At 43.7% G+C, this 17,593-nt stretch overlaps 1 protein-coding gene across 30 annotated transcripts in view; it reads left to right on the top strand.

The window, feature by feature from the left end:
• chd6 (chromodomain helicase DNA binding protein 6) overlaps window positions 1–17,593 on the top strand; it is a 108,013-nt gene that overhangs the window by 44,307 nt on the left and 46,113 nt on the right. For 16 of the 30 annotated variants that reach the window (XM_090205109.1, XM_090205120.1, XM_090205108.1 and 13 more), the window contains exons 17-20: window positions 210–405; window positions 1,254–1,418; window positions 1,997–2,176; window positions 6,008–6,118. In XM_090205109.1, coding sequence (XP_090061235.1) covers window positions 210–405; window positions 1,254–1,418; window positions 1,997–2,176; window positions 6,008–6,118 — 652 coding nt within the window. The remainder of the gene's footprint in view (window positions 1–209; window positions 406–1,253; window positions 1,419–1,996; window positions 2,177–6,007; window positions 6,119–17,593) is intronic. The other 14 variants (XM_090205113.1, XM_090205121.1, XM_090205119.1 and 11 more) reach the window with 1 other exon arrangement.

Raw genomic sequence — 17,593 nt, 5'->3', positions numbered from 1 at the left:
TCCACTAATTTGTGTATATATAGTGTACATAGGGGAGTGTGTGTTTTGACGCAAATTCAAGGGTAACCCCGACCAGGAACAAACCTGGGTCCAGCGACTGTCAGCTGAACAGATTAGCCATTACGCCAAAAGATCCAAACCTCTTGAGGTTGCTGGGTGTTCGGTTGAGGTCGTTACAGTACTTTCATATGTTTTATATTTGGTTGCAGGTACACCTATGAGCGCATCGATGGCAGAGTGCGGGGGAACCTGCGCCAGGCTGCGATTGACAGGTTCTGTAAGGTGGACTCAGACCGCTTTGTGTTCCTGCTGTGTACTCGTGCTGGGGGCCTAGGCATCAACCTGACCGCTGCAGACACCTGCATCATCTTCGACTCGGATTGGAACCCCCAGAATGACCTACAGGTTAGTCAGCACAAAGTTCAGTACCACTTAGGGCACGTTTTTCGGACCTCGATTAAACCCAGTGCTGGACTTAAAAGTATTATACTAATTTCCTGAAGTGGTTTCATTGCGCAGTAGTTAGCCTAGCTACTAATGATTTGGACCTGTAGCCAAAAGGTCGCCTGTTCAAAAAAGAAAAATTGATCTGGCAACTGAAGGGCTGCTGGGTTCATTTCCTAACAACAATCCCCTACTGCTGGGCCCTTCAGAAATTCACTTAACCCCACAACATGCTCTCCAACCACGTGCGCTGCACTGCAGATACAAGACACATTTTCGTTGTGCGCTGTAACCATGGACAGTAAAGTTGTATTGTCATTGTATCGATATCCTGTGTGGCTCAGTTGATAGAGCAATGTCGGGATTGTTGGTTCCGTTCCTGCTGTGTTCACCCCTATGAAAATGTATACACTCTGTAAGTTGCTTCAGATGAAAGGGGCGGCTATAAATACTGCCCTACCAAGCAAAAGGGCAGTTACGGCTCATAGCGTGGAACTGAGAAAAATAGATTTTTATTTACCTTGGTTTCACAGTAACTTTATGCAGTTGCTGCTAACATGACCTGCATTTTCTCCAAAACACAATACAATAGAGGCAGGATACTTGTCCACATGATTAAGCGTGTATTTAATGTTGCAAAAATGACATTTAACTCATGTTTGACCAATTTGCTTGGTAGGGCAGTATATTTCCAGCAGATTTCATGTGTGCATGGAGTATGACATGGCATATAGAAAAAGACTACTCTTCACACACTGTTAATGGCAGTATTAATACAACAAAAACTGCTTTGTGTTTGTCCATGCCAGGCCCAAGCTCGCTGCCACCGCATCGGCCAGAGTAAAGCAGTGAAGGTGTATAGACTGATCACTAGGAACTCCTATGAGAGGGAGATGTTTGACAAAGCCAGTCTGAAGCTGGGTCTAGACAAGGCCGTGCTGCAGGACATCAATCGAAAGGGCAGCCTCAATGGGGTGAGAGACTGTGCTATAACAGCCTGGTCCCAGATCTGTTTGTGCTGTCTTGCCAACACCTATTGTCATTCATCCTCATGCCAGCACAAACTGATCTAGGACCAGGTTAAACTATAAAGCATGAATGTTTGATGTCAGGGTTTTCTTTGTATAAAGATTGCGTTGTCTACCACCTTCATGTAGTAGTAGTCTTTGACATTTGTAGGTTCATCCACACTGCACTGCAGTCCCTTAACGCTTTTGTTGCCTGTTTTGCAGTACAACACAAACAGTTGTCAGCGGACTTGATAAACATGTTCCTTTGGACTATCCTGGTTTAGTACCCCTCCATCCGTTCATCAAACTTTCACTACCCGTGTCAGCAGAAGGCGGCTTTGTGATTTTCCACATCCCTACCGAAATATTCCAATAAACAGATTTTTAGATCTCTGCTGTTTCTGATTCCTAAGGATCCCTTATCTAATTCAGGAAATAAATTCAAATGGAATTGACCTCAACCTTGATCTGTAATTGCTTCCAGCTGATCTGAGATCTGTTGCTATGGCTTCCTAACTAATGGGGGGCATGGTGTCCCAAAGATGCAGCAGATGACCAAGATTGAGGTGGAGGACCTGCTGAGGAAGGGGGCATATGGAGCGCTGATGGACGAGGAGGACGAGGGCTCCAAGTTCTGCGAGGAGGACATCGACCAGATCCTGCAGCGCCGTACACAAACCATCACCATTGAGACAGAGGGCAAGGGCTCCACCTTCGCCAAGGTAAACCCTGACCCTTATACCCTGACCTCTGACCCTAATATTCAAACCATCGAGAGAGAGAGGGCAGGGGCTCCAACTTTGCCAAGGTAAGACCATGACCCTTTGCTCCTAACCACTTGACCCTGATACCCAGACCATCACCATTCGGACAGAGGGCAAGGGCTCTACCTTCGCTAAGGTAAATCCCAACCTTTATACCCTGACCTCTGACCCTAATATTCAAACCATCGAGAGAGAGAGGGCAGGGGCTCCAACTTTGCCAAGGTAAGACCATGACCCTTTGCTCCTAACCACTTGACCCTGATACCCAGACCATCACCATTGAGACAGAGGGCAAGGGCTCCACCTTCGCCAAGGTAAACCCTGACCCTTATACCCTGACCTCTGACCCTAATATTCAAACCATCGAGAGAGAGAGGGCAGGGGCTCCAACTTTGCCAAGGTAAGACCATGACCCTTTGCTCCTAACCACTTGACACTGATACCCAGACCATCACCATTCGGACAGAGGGCAAGGGCTCTACCTTCGCTAAGGTAAATCCCAACCTTTATACTCTTACCTCTAACCCCTGACTCTAATACCCAGACCATCACCATCCAGACAGAGGGCAAGGGCTCTACCTTCGCCAAGGTAATTCCTTATGCTCCTAACGCCTGACCTCTGATGTGTTTGACATGACCCTGATGTCCAGACCATCACCATCCAGCCACTTTCGCCAAGGTAAATCCTGACCCTTATACCCTTGACCTCTGACCATTAACCTCTGACCCATATCCAGACCACCACCATCCAGACAGAGTGCTCCACATTTGCCAAGGTAAACTCAATTGTAAAACTAAACCTTACCCTTCAACCTAAATCTACCATGAGGTCTAAATGTATTTGGACAGCGACACATTTGTTTTGGCTTTGTACTCCAGCACAATTTTAAATGATACCATTATACAATTAACCTATGAGGTTATAGTGCAGACTATCAGCTATAAATTGAGGCCATTTTCATCCACATTGGGTCAACTGTTGAGAAATTACAGCACTTTTTGTATATAGTCCCACCATTTTAGGGAACCAAAAGTTTTCGGATAGTAGTAGTCAAAAGTTTAGTATTTGGTCCCATATTCCTAGCATGCAATGACTACATAATGCTTGTGACTCTACAAACTTTTTGGATACATTTGCAGTTTGTTTTGGTTGTGTTTCAGATTAATGCTAAATAACATATTGTCATTTGAGTCACTTATTGTAATAAGAATGCATTATGGTGCCTCCCGAGTGGCGCAGCGGTCTAACACGGAACCCAAACCGGCTGTGTGCATGCGCTGTCGTGCATAACTTTCACGACATGCAGGTTAAAATATCAAAACAAACTGAACCGATTACATTAATTTGGGGGCAGGTCGAAAAGCATTAAACCTTAATGGCAATTTAGCTAGCTAGCTTGCACTTGCTAGCTAATTTGTCCTATTTAGCTAGCTTGAGTCACCCACGTGGGTATAACCAATGAGGAGATGGCATGTGGGTACCTGCTTCTATAAACCAATGAGGAGATGGGAGAGGCAGGACTTGCAGCGCGATCTGCGTCAGAAATAGACTGATTTCTATTTTAGCCCTTGGTAACGCAGATGCTCGTGCAGTGTGGGTGCAAAATTTAATAATATATATTTCTAAATGTCTTTTGCAACGCTCGCACACGCGATGCGAGCGGTGTAGTCAGCCTGTAAGGCACTGCATTGCAGTGGTTTTGGGTTAGGCTGTGTTGCAGCCGGCCGCGACCGGGAGTGCACAATTGGCAGTGCACAATTGGTCCAGCATTGTCCGGGTTAGGGGAGGGTTGCACACAGTCTTTTCGCATGCACACAGACTTCGGTTGCCAGCTGTACGGTGTTTCCTCCGACACATTGGTGCAGCTGGCTTCAGGGTTAAGCAAGCAGTGTGTCAAGAAGCAGCACGGCTTGGCAGGGTCATGTTTCAGAGGCTCTCGATCTTTGCCTCCCCCGAGTCCGTACGGGAGTTGCAGCGATGCGACAAGACTGTAACTACCAATTGGATAAAACGAATTTGGGGAGAAAAAAGGGTAAAACATTGTTTTTTTTAAATACAAATAAGGAATATGTTTCTAAACACTTCTACATTAATCTGGTTTCTACCATGATTATGTATAATCATGAATGAATGGTGAATAATGATGAGTGCGAAAGTTAGAGGCATAAATATCATAGACCCCAAAAATGCTAACCTCCCCTGTTATTGGTAATGGTGAGAGGTTTCAAGTTTTGAATGACATATGCACAAGTACAGTGAAATGGCTTTCTTGCAAACTCAAAAAACAATAATGCGATAATAAATAACAATGTAATACTAAAAAAAACACACGAGAAAAAGGAATAAATATGAAGAACACAATAAGTAAGCATACTATATACAGGGTCAGTTCCCATACCATATTTACAATGGGCAGGGATACTGGAGTGATGGCGGTAGATACAGTATGTATAGGGGTAAGGTGACTAGGCAACAGGGTATAAGATAAACAGAGTAGCAGCAACTTGTATGTGAGTAGGTGTACGTTTGTGTAGAGTCAGTATATTAGCATGTCTTGGTGTATGATCTTTCTGCCTCTAAATGTTTCACTCATCATTATTCACCATTCATTCATGATTATCCGTGTAATGAATATGGGTCCAAATACTACACACTTGACTACTTTAATAAACATAAAGTGAATTTGTCCAAGTTCTTTTGGTTTGGTTCCCTAAAATGTATTTACATAAAGCCCTGTCATTTCAAAACGGTTCACCCGATATGGACAGTATGCATTTTAACCTAATAGTCATTCTATCATTTCAAATCCAAAGCGCTGGGGTACAGAGCCAAAACAACATGAAAGGTTTCACTGTCCAAAAACCTCACTATATTACTTTGCTGGATGGTGGTAGTTTGCGATTAGAGTATTACATTATTGTGCTCAACTACAATGAGGAAATTAAAGTTTGAGTGTCAAGGGCTCCACCTTTGCCAAACCCTACCCCTATTTTATATCTAAAACTCGAATCCTTACATGCTGACCAGACCGGACGCGTCACGTGCACGAGCGATTGCAAAAATAAATGTCCATATACATGTTATCCAGTCATTGCACCCACACTGCTCGCGAGCGTCTGCGTAGCCAGGCGCTAAAATAGAACTTGGTTCTATTTGTGACTATCAACTCGCTGCAAATTTTGCCTCTCCCATCTCCTCATTGGTTTTTAGGAGCATATACCCACGTGGGTGATTGAAAGAACTGAGTTCCACACTTAAGTCCAGTCGGTTGTGGTAATGCACCTTAAAGTTGGTTGCCAACCACCATATAAAGTTCAAAGAAGAATACTAGAAAAAAACATTTACCCTTTTTATCTGTGGATTAATTGTCGGAGTAGAGGACCTTGTCCATTCCAGGTAAAATAACAACCCAGTATTTATATTCCAGGACAAATTAGCTATCAACTGCAAGCTAAATATCCATAAATGTTTACTGCTTTTCGACCAGTCCCCAAATTAATATAATTGGTTCAGAGTATGTTTTCAACCTGCATGTCCTGATCGCGTCTGGTGTGGGTGGACAAAATCAACTTGCGTGCGGTCTGGTCAGCATGTTAGGCTGTACAATTGGATGAATTATATGTTAGCCAGTATCCACAAGTTTCAGTTTCCTATCTTTTACCAATGTCAGATTTCACACCTTATCAGCTTTCTCAGCACATCCCTGTGTATGTTACTTGCATGGATCCAGTCCAGTTGATGCCTGCGTGTGTGTGTGTGCATGCTTTTGTTTTCCTTGTCATTTCCAGGCCAGCTTTGTGTCTTCTGGAAACAGAACTGATATTTCCCTGGACGATCCCAACTTCTGGCAGAAATGGGCCAAAATAGCAGAGCTGGAGATTGATTCCAAAGCAGAGAAGGTAAGAGGGGAGGGAAGGAAAGGCTGGGGAACTAAGGAAGGGTGCTGTGGGACGACTGGTGATCCCCGACTAGGGTGTAGCCACTGCCTGGTGTTGGAGGGGCTACAGAAAAAGCTTGTCGCCGCAGATCAAAAGAGCCACTCAGAATGCGGGTTGGAAAAGAAAGCAGAATAGGCCTCGCGAAACGGTTTAAATATCTGGCACTCATCAACCTGCCGAACAGATGGGTTGCATTAATGAGATAAAAAAAACAAACAGCATGCGAAGCAGAGGGAGGAGGAGAGAATTAATTGTGTGTGTATGGTGTGTATTAGAGCTTGCTATGTGTATACAGTGTGTTAGTGTGCTGCATATGCATTTTGTGTGTTGTTTATACTGTACTGTATATGTTGTACTGTAATGTGAGTAATGTGAGTTTTTTTGGCCTGTGTATGCGTGTGCTGTCTGTTAGCCGTGTGTGTGTACACATCTCATGTCTTTACTTAAAATGTATTTGTTTGAAGACTGTACATGGCACGTGGTTGGGTCATGTGTATTGTGCTGTATACTGTGTGCCAGTACTATACATGGGTGCCTACATGGTTGCAAAGGGCATCCGTGTCTTAACAGCGCGATTTGCCAAGGCAAGAAACTCTGAGCGCAGCCCTATCCAGAAATCTGGCAGTGGTTTCTGATTTAAATTCAATTTTCACAGAACCGCTTGTTGCAATTTCGATGAGGCTCTCTTGTTCAGATCGGTAAGTGGACTTGGAGGCAGGGCGTGAAAGGGTTAACGAATCCAGTTGTTTGTGTTGTCTGTTTCAGGAAAATACCTGCCTAATTACGCACCCAGCTCACTCAGGTGCTTCGCTATACAGTGGGGCAAAAAAGTATTTGGTCAGCCACCAATTGTGCAAGTCCTCCCACTTAAAAAGATGAGAGAGGCCTATAATTTTCAACATAGGTACACTTCAACTATGACAGACAAAATGAGAAAAAAAATCCTGAAAATCATATTGTAGGATTTTTTATGAATCTATTTGCAAATTATGGTGGAAAATAAACTTTTGTTATTGACCAAATACTTATCTCAATACTTTGTTACATATCCTTTGTTGGCAATGACAGAGGTCAAACGGTTTCTGTAAGTCTTCAAGGTTTTCACACACTTTTGCAGGTATTTTGGCCCATTCCTGCATGCAGATCTCCTCTAGAGCAGTGATGTTTTGGGGCTGTTGCTGCGCAACACTGACTTTTAACTCCCTCCAAAGATTTTCTATGGGGTTGAGATCTGGAGACTGGCTAGGCCACTCCAGGACCTTGAAATGCTTCTTACGAAGCCACTCCTTTGTTGCCCGGGCGGTGTGTTTGGGATCATTGTCATGCTGAAAGACCCAGCCACGTTTCATCTTCAATTCCCTTGCTGATGTAAGGAGGTTTTCACTCAAAATCTCACGATACATGGCCCCATTCATTCTTTCCTTTACACGGATCAGTCGTCCTGGTCCCTTTGCAGAAAAACAGCCCCAAAGCATGATGTTTCCACCCCCATGCTTCACAGTAGGTATGGTGTTCTTTGGATGCAACTCAACATTCTTTGTCCCCCAAACACGACGAGTTGAGTTTTTACCAAAAAGTTATATTTTGGTGTCATCTGACCATATGACATTCTTCCAATCTTCTTCTGGGTCATCCAAATGCTCTCTAGCAAACTTCAGACGGGCCTGGACATGTACTGGCTTAAGCAGGGGGACACGTCTGGCACTGCAGGATTTGAGTCCCTGGCGGCGTAGTGTGTTACTGATGGTAGGCTTTGTTACGTTGGTCTCAGCTCTCTGCAGGTCATTCACTAGGTCCCCCCGTGTGGTTCTGGGATTTTTGCTCACCGTTCTTGTGATAATTTTGACCCCACGGGGTGAGATCTTCGTGGAGCCCCAGATCGAGGGAGATTATCAGTGGTCTTGTATGCCTTCCATTTCCTAATAATTGCTCCCACAGTTGATTTCTTCAAACCAAGCTGCTTACCTAATGCAGATTGTCTTCCCAGCCTGGTGCAGGTCTACAATTTTGTTTCTGGTGTCCTTTGACAGCTCTTTGCTCTTGGCCATAGAGGAGTTTGGAGTGTGACTGTTTGAGGTTGTGGACAGGTGTCTTTTATACTGATAACAAGTTCAAACAGGTGCCATTGATACAGGTAATGAGTGGAGGACAGAGAGGCCTCTCAAATAAATTGTTACAGGTCTGTGAGAGCCAGAAATCCTGCTTGTTTGTAGGTGACCAAATACTTATTTTCCACCATAATTTGCTAATAAATTCATTAAAAATCCTACAATGTGATTTTCTGGATTTTTTTTCTCATTTTGTCTGTCATAGTTGAAGTGTACCTATGATGAAAATTACAGGCCTCTCTCGTCTTTTTAAGTGGGAGGACTTGCACAATTGGTGGCTGACTAAATACTTTTTTGCCCCACTGTATCACATTTGACATTGTCCGTAAGCTTGAGTTAACACACAGGTAGAAAGACCTGTGTGTTGTCCTTGTCAATGCAGACAGAAAATCATAGCCTAATCATAGCCTCAATTTTGTCCCGCACATTGAAAATAGTTGCGGAGAGTCCCTCTAATCCTAGATTCAGATCATTCAGGAGAGAAAAAACATCACCCAGATAGGCCAGTTGTGTGAGGAACTCGTCATCATGGAAGCGGTCAGACAAGTGAAAATTATGGTCAGTAAAGAAAACTAAGCTTGTCTCTCAATTCAAAAAGACGTGCGAATACTTGATAACCAGAGCACTTCTGTATGTTGTAAAAGCGTTACATGGTCGCCCATATCATTGCATAATGCAGAAAATACACGAGAGTTCAGGGGCCTTGCTTTAACAATGTTAACCATTTTCACTGTAGTGTTCAAAACATCTTTCAAGCTGTCAGGCATTCCCTTGGCAGCAAGAGCCTCTCGGTGGATGCTGCAGTGTACCCAAGTGGCATCGGGAGCAACTGTGTGCACGCGCGTTACCACTCCACTATGTCTCCCTGTCATGGCTTTTGCGCCATCAGTACAGATACCGACACATCTTGATCACCAAAGTCCATTTGATGTCACAAAGCTGTCCAGTACTTTAAAATATCCACTCATGTTGTCTTGGTTTCCAGTGGTTTGCAGAAGAGGATGTCTTCCTTAATTTACCCCCCATAAACGTAATGGACATATACCAGGAGCTGTGCCAGGCCCGCCACGTCTGTTGACTCATCCAGCTATAACGCATAGAATTCACTGGCTTGTATTTGAAGCAGTAATTGTTTCAAACCATGTCCTGCCATTTCACTGATGTGTCGTGAAACAGTGTTGTTTGATGAAGACTTTGTCTGTATAATTTTTGGGGCCTTTTCCCCCAGCATTGTCCCAGCCATTTCCGTGGCATCAGGAAGAATTAAGTCCTCCACAATAGCATGGGGCTTGCCTGTCCTAGCCACTCGGTAGCTCACCATATAAGATGCTTCTAACCCCTTCTTATTAATGGTATCTGTTGCTTTTATACATGTCTTATTACTCTAAAGTTATCTTTATTCTTGCTCAATAACTCCTGTGGCCTATTTTTCAAATGGTCATGTTTGGTTTCTAAATGTCTGCGCAAGAGTGAAGGTTTCCCAAGAGAGTAACGGTTAATGGGATTGGATATGAATTATTTGACTAGGCTACCTGTATTTGACACTATTGCTATTTCGCTGAACACTAGATGGTTTAATTTTATTTTTGGCAGTGAAACGAGGCTACTCGGGCGAGAGCAAAAACTCACCTAAATGTACTGTTTTGAATTTTTTTTATTTTTTAAAGTGTGAATCACATTTTTATTTGCCGTACCCCCGACGGTGTACCCCAGTTTGGGAATACTTGACCTAGATTAACAGTGTGTCCATAAATATTTTCCTCCCTGGAAAGGCAGGAACCTAGGAAGAAACCTAGAGAGGAATCAGGCTTTGAGGGGTGGCAAATCCTTTTCTGGCTGTGCCGGGTGGAGATTATAAGTTTACATGGCCATTAAGGCCAGATCGTTCTTCAAGATGTTCAAACATTCATAGATGACCAGTAGGGTCAAATAATAATCAGAGTGGTGACCAATCAGGATCTGAATATGACTGCACGTCACATAATAATAAAACGCATTCATACATTTTTTACATAGTTATTACACTATCGCTCATATTTCATGTCACAACGATTCATCGATATTTATGCTATGATGCTGGTAAAGTTGTCACGCGCACATACAGTGCTGGTCATAAAAAAAAAGCTAGCTAGCTCATGGATGCAAACAATGTTCTTCCGCAAAAACATAGCAAAACGACATCTGTTTCAGTAGCTATAGTCATCTAAAATAACCCTAATTCATAAGACAGTTCTTATTTGATTAATGGTGGTCGGACCATCTGTGAAGCTAGCCACAATAAAGATTAGCCACAATAGTGGACTTTGCGGTTAGCCTTCAAAATAAAAGTATGGCATAATTCTACTATTTGTATTCTTTGCATCACTGTCAATGACATACTTTTTATTTTGAAGGCAAACTGTGCCTAACCCTTATTGTGGCTAGCTTCACAACACAACCCGGTCTGGTCAGGCCTTACTAGCCAGATGAAGCTAGCTGGCTGCTTATAACGTTGGGCAACAAGGTTAAGTAGCTAGCTAGCTATTTATTTTCATGAACTGAAGTTAAATTTCAATAGGCGAACAGCAAGTGGCAACCTAGCTAATACTTACTCACAAGGATTCCTAAATCATTGCTAAGAATAATGACGCTAAAGCTAGCTACCCCAGAAGTTGCGGTCGAACAAATTATGCTTTATTACCAACGCGGTATTGTAAACACATTGTTCGTGGCCGGTGTTTGCTTGTTTGCAGACTTTTTGTACAACTTTGACAGTGCTACTGTATCTTTTTTGAAATGCAGAGACCCAAACGGCGTCCGTAGTATGTATGTTGTGAAACTAATAGCATTGATGCTATTACTGTGTAACCCCGGTAGGGCAACATCTGGAAAAATAGCGCACTTGGTAGTGTGTACCGGTGCTCGACCAGTTGGCGAAAGGCAACATCACCCACGGCAGAGAACCGTGGGTGTTGAGGGCAATGAATTCCATTATCTTGGTTCTAATGGATTTCGCCTTTGTGTTGTCTCGCTGAAATGTTCTAACTCTTAAACTCGACATCGGGCCGATACCGATGTTGGCATTTTTAGCTAATATTGTCAGATTCCAATATGTTCACCGATTTTATATTGTTTATCACTAATATAAATATAGGACAAAACGCACATCACGACAAGAGAGACAACACAACACTACATAAAGAGGGACCGAAGACGACGACATAACAAGGCAGCAACACATGACAACACAGCATGGTAGCAACACAACATGATAACTACATGGTAGCAACACAACATGGTAGCAGCACAAAACATGATACAAACATTATTGGGCACAGACAACAGCACAAAGAGCAAGAAGCTAGAGACAACAATACATCACGCAAAGCAGCCACAACTGTCAGTAAGCGTGTCCATGATGGAGTCTTTGAATGAAAAGATGGAGATAAAACTGTCCAGTTTGAGTGTTTGTTGCAGCTCGTTCCAGTCGCTAGCTGCAGCGAACTGAAAAGACAAGCGACCAATGGATATGTGTGCTTTGGGGACCTTTAACAGAATGTGACTGGCAGAATGGGTGTTGTATGTGGAGGATGAGGGCTGCAGTAGATGTCTCAAATAGGGGGGAGTGTGAGGCCTAAGAGGGTTTTGCAACGGGTATACAGAGATGACCAGTTTACAGAGGAGTATAGAGCTGCAGTAATGTGTCCTATAAGGAGCATTGGTGGCAAATCTGATGGCGAATGGTAAAGAACATCTAGCTGCTCGAGAGCACCCTTACCTGCCGATCTATAAATTATGTCTCCGTAATCTAGCATGGGTAGGATGGGCAACTGAATCAGGGTTCGTTTGGTAACTGGGGTGAAAGAGGAGCGATAGAGAAAACCAAGTCTAGATTTAACTTTAGCCTGCAGCTTTGATATGTGCTGAGAGAAGGACAGTGTAGCATCTAGCCATACTCCCAAGTACTTGTATGATGACTACCTTAAGCTCTAAACCCTCAGAGGTAGTAATAACACCTGTGGGGAGAGGGAAATTCTTCTTACCAAACCACATGACCTTTGTTTTGGAGGTGTTCAGAACAAGGTTAAGGGTAGAGAAAGCTTGTTGGACACTAAGAAAGCTTTGTTGTAGAGCATTTAACACAAAATCCGGGGAGTATAGGACTGTATCATCTGCATATAAATGGATGAGAGAGCTTCCTACTGCCTGCATTATGTTGTTGATGTAAATTAAGAAGAGTGTGGGGCCTAGGCTCGAGCCTTGAGGTACCCCTTGGTGACAGGCAGTGGCTGAGATGGCAGACATTCTGACTTTATACACTGCACTCTTTGAGAGAGGTAGTTAGCAAACCAGGCCAAAGACCCCTCAGAGACACCAATACTCCTTAGCCGGCCCACAAGAATGTAATGGTCTACCGTAAAAAAGCTTTGGCCAAGTCAATAAAAATAGCAGCACAACATTGCTTAGAATCAAGGGCAATGGAGACATCATTGAGGACCTGGTTGCAGTGACACATCCATAACCTGTGCGGAAATCAGATTGCGCACCAGAAAGAATACTATAGACATCAAGACAAGATAGCCAGTCAGTTGATTATTGACAAGTTTTTCCAACACTTTTGATTACCAGGTCAAAATAAAAATAAGCCTATAACAGTTAGGATCAGCTTGATCTCCCCCTTTAAATAAAGGAAGAACCGTGGCTGCCTTCCAAGCAATGGGAACCTCCCCAAAAAGGAGAGACAGGTTAAAAAGGTTGGAGATAAGCTTGGCGATGATAGGGGCAGCAACCTTAAAGAAGAAAGGGTCTGAACCATCTGACCCAGATGTTTTTAGGGGTCAAGTTTCAGGAGCTCCTTTAGCACCTCGGACTGCAGGGAGAAACTTTGTAGCGGGTCAGGGGAAAAATAGGGAGAAGCATTGGGGATAGTCACATTAGAAGGGGTGAGAGATGAGTAAATGTTGGACGGGCAAGGAGGCATGGCTGAGTCAAATAGGAATCCTGACTCAGCAATGTGCTTCTTGTCAGTAACAATCACATCATCAACATTAAGAGACATCGGCAGCTATGAGGAGGAGGGTTTATTCTCCAGGTCTTTAACCGTTTTCCAGAACTTCTTGGTTAGACCCACAGAGAGAGAACTGCCCCTTAAAGTAATTAACTTTGGCCTTCTAGATAGCCTGAGTGCACTTATTTCTCATTTGCCTGAACGAGAGCCAGTCAGCCCGAGTATGTGTGTGCCAAGCCTTTCGCCAAATGAAATTCTTGAGGTGGAGTAACTCTGCAAGATCACGGTCGAACCAGGGGCTGAACCTGTTTTTAATTCAATTTTTTCTTTTGGGGGCATGATTGTTAACAATACCACAGAAAATAACAAAAAATAATGTCAGTGTCTTCGACAGAGATCAAGCTGATTCTATAACATTTTACAGAGGCCAGTTCATGAAGGAAGGCTTGCTCATTAAAGATTTTTAGCAAGCTTCTATGACAAATCAGGACAGGTCGTTTCACTGAGCAGCAATTACGAACCCAGGCTGTAAAGAGGTGATCACCTAAGGTCATTACAGAAAACAGCAGATTGATACCTATCAGGATTATTTGTGAGGATAACATCGAGGAGAGTAGCCTTTTCTGGGTGTTTGGAGTCATACCTTGTGGAATTGGTAATAATCTGACAAAGGTTTAGGGAGTCCTGTTGCTTTAGGACATGGTCAGGTGGTTTAAGCATGTTCCAGTTTAGGTCACGTAACAGGACAAATTCAGACGTAGTGTAACACGGAACCCACACCGGCTGCACGCGTGCATACATTTATTTTGTCCCCCCCACACCAAACGCGATCACGAATTTGGGGACAGGTCGAAAAGCATTAAACCTTTATGGCAATTTAGCTAGCTAGCTTGCACTTGCTAGCTAATTTGTCCTATTTAGCTAGCTTGCTGTTGCTAGCTAATTTGTCCTGGGATATAAACATTGAGTTGTTATTTTACCTGAAATGCACAAGGTCATCTACTCTGACAATTAATCCACACATAAAACGGTCAACCGAATTGTTTCTAGTCACCTAGAAACAAGCCTTCCAGGCTTTTTCTTCTTTGAACTTTCGTAGTATTACCACGACGACTGACAACACAGTTTGTCTTTCAATCACCCACGTGGGTATAACCAATGAGGAGATGGGAGGGGCAGGACTTAGATATCTGCGTCACAAATAGATCTGACTTCTATTTTAGCCCTTTGCAACGCAGACGCTCAAGAGCAGTGTGGATGCAAAAATGTAATAATGTAGATTTCAAAATATATTTTGCAGCGCAGGCGGTGTAGTCAGGATGTATGGGGCCAGGAGAGAGCTTAGGACAGGTAGGGTACAGGTCGGTGCTGATGAGGGACTATAGCACCCAGCAACAGTCAACAAGAGCCATTTGAAAGTTTAATACTTAAAACTAGCAAATCAAATTGTTTGGGGACAGACTTGGTGGAGACAACCGAGCACTGAAGGTGATCCTTGGTAAAGATTGCCACTCCCCCACCTTCGGAAGATCTGTCTTGCCGAAAAAGGTTATAACCAGAAAGGTTAACATCAGTATTCAAAACGCTCTTCCTTAACCACGTCTCAGTAATGACCAACACATCTGGATTGGAGCTGTGAACCCACACTTTCAATTTATCCATTTTAGGTAATACGCTTCTAGTCTTAATGTGCAGAAACACCAGGCTTTTATGAGAGCAGAAATCAGTGAAGTAGATATCCGAGCACAAGTCAGAATTGGGGCTAGCAGCAGTAGATGGGCCAGGGTGTACATGCACATTTCCAACAGTAATACAATCAAGGCACATCACAGGACATGGAGAGCTCTGCAGTGCTTGTTTATGACATCTGAATGTGAATTAGATGGCAACAAGATCATATTTTACGGCAATTTCATCAGGTAACACGAATACAAAGCCAGCTAGAGGTGGTTAGAATAGGATGGGATGCTGAAAAAGTCTGTGAAACCAATAGAGTCACAGTCCTGAGTTTGGGAACAAACAGTCTATCCCACGGTTGGGTAAAGAAAGTTCATAGTCAACATAGCTTGCAGGAGTCATGAGGCAAATAGCAAAATGCACAATAAATGTATGTAAATATATAATGACTTTGGGCTAGCCATTGCAAGTTCAGAGTCACTCACACCAACAGTGTGTGTGTGAGAGTGAGTGAGAGAGAGGTGAGGGTACCGATACCAGACAGGGGGAGACAGGCCAGGGCAGACGGTGAACAGATTGGAAAATGGAATCCGTTCAGCAGGCAACGGGAATAGGTGTCACACCCACTTGGGAGAATATTTGATTTCAGGAGGCAAGGTAGCATGACAGGTGAACGGGTCAGGGTTTCAAAGCCGCAGGTAAAACAGCAGAAACTAGATCACTAGGTGGTCGCAAAACCGGACAGGAAGATCGCGACAGTGACTCAACCCACTCAGGTCGAGTATAGCAACAAAAGCCTGGTACGGCGTGATGCACCCCTCCTAGGCACGGCAATGGAGAGTGCGAGCAAGCCAGTGACTCAGCCCCTGTAATAGGGTCAGAGGCAGAGAATCCCAGTGGAGCAGAGACGGCAAGGGTGGGTCGTCAATCCAGTGCCTTGCCGTTCACCTTCGCACCCCTGTGCCAGACTACACTCAATTATAGTACCTACTGAAAAGTCTTCAGGAAAAATGTAACAGCCTACAATGGTCTTACCCCCGCAGAAATCTAGTTAACAATCCCCATCAAAATCCATTTGTTTAGAATAGAGAGACGTTTTTTTGCATGAGTTGCGTCTTAATCCACCACATCCGTCGAAATCGCCCATCAGCATCTGCGGTGAAAAGAGGCAGAGCTAGAGAGGTGTTTGTCAAACCATGCCACATCCCGAAAATTGGTCTTCTCACAAAATCGTATGTAGCGTCCGAATGGTTTGGCCTACAAACTATTATGACCACTCTACTGAACGTTGAGACTCTCACTAACACGATGGTGCCTCACAAAGCAAGGTCCATACAGAAATGGTTTGTTGAGATCGGTGTGGAAGAATTTGACTGCACAGGCCTGCACAGAGCCCTGAATTGGAATGCCAACTGCGAACCAGGCTTAATCTCCCAACATCAGTGCCCAACCTCACTAATGCTCTTGTGACTGAATGGGAGTAAGTCCCCGCAGCAATGTTCCAACCTCTAGTGGTAAGCCTTCCCAGAAGAGTGGAGGCTGTCATTACAGCAAAGGGGGACCAACTCCAAATGAAACCTCATGATTTTGGAATGAGACGTTTGACAAGCAGGTGTCCACCTCTTTTGGTCATGTAGTATATGTACAGCAGGATCAAATCGGCAAGATCGGTAGGAGCAAGTCCATGTAATGCTTTGTGGGTTAGCAGTAAAACCTTGAAATCAGCCCTAACCTTAACAGTAAGTCAGTGTAGATGCTAGCACTGGATTAATATAATCACATTTTTGGGGTTCTAGTCAAGATTCGAGCAGCCATATTTAGCACTACCTGAAGTTTATTTAGTGCTTTATCCAAGTTGTTTGAGGGTAGAGGATTGCAGATGTCTATTATTGAAGTGACAAACGCCTGGATCAGCTTTTCTGTGTCATTTTTTGGGGAAAAGTTTCAGATTTTTGCTGTGTTTTCAAGGCTGGTCTTGAAATATGTGTTATACAGTTGAAGTCGGAAGCTTACATACACTTAGGTTGGCGTCATTAAAACTTGTTTTTCAACCACTCCACCCATTTATTTGAACAAACTATAGTTTTGGCAAGTCGGTTAGGACATCTACTTTGTGCATGACACAAACAAGCCAGACTACGGTTTGCAACTGCACAAAGATCATACTTTTTGGAGAAATATCCTCTGAACTGTTTGGCTGTAATGACCATCGTCATTGGAGGAAAAGGGGGGAGGCTTGCAAGCCAAAGAACACCATCCCAACTGTGAAGCACGGGGGTGGCAGCATCATGTTGTGGGGGTGCTTTGCTGCAGGAGGGACTGGTGCACATCACAAAATAGATGGCATCATGAGGGTGGAACATTATGTGGATATATTGAAGCAACATCTCAAGAAGTTAAAGCTTGGTTGCAAATGGGTTTTCCCAATGGCACGATACTTCCAAAGTTGTGGCAAAATGGCTTAAGGACAACAAAGTCAAGGTATTGGAGTGGCCATCACAAAGCCCTGACCTCAATCCTATAGGAAATTTGTGGGCAGAACTGAAAAAGCGCGTGCAAGCAAGGACGCCTACAAACCTGACTCCGTTACATCAGCTTTGTCAGGAGGATTGGGTCAAAATTCACCCAACTTACTGTGGGAAGCTTGTGGATGGTTACCCAAAA

Source organism: Oncorhynchus mykiss, chromosome 17 (assembly GCF_057628025.1).
Source record: "Oncorhynchus mykiss isolate SJ-2025 chromosome 17, ASM5762802v1, whole genome shotgun sequence".
In the NCBI taxonomy this organism is placed as follows: domain Eukaryota; kingdom Metazoa; phylum Chordata; class Actinopteri; order Salmoniformes; family Salmonidae; genus Oncorhynchus; species Oncorhynchus mykiss.
This window is presented reverse-complemented; position numbering and strand designations above follow the sequence as displayed.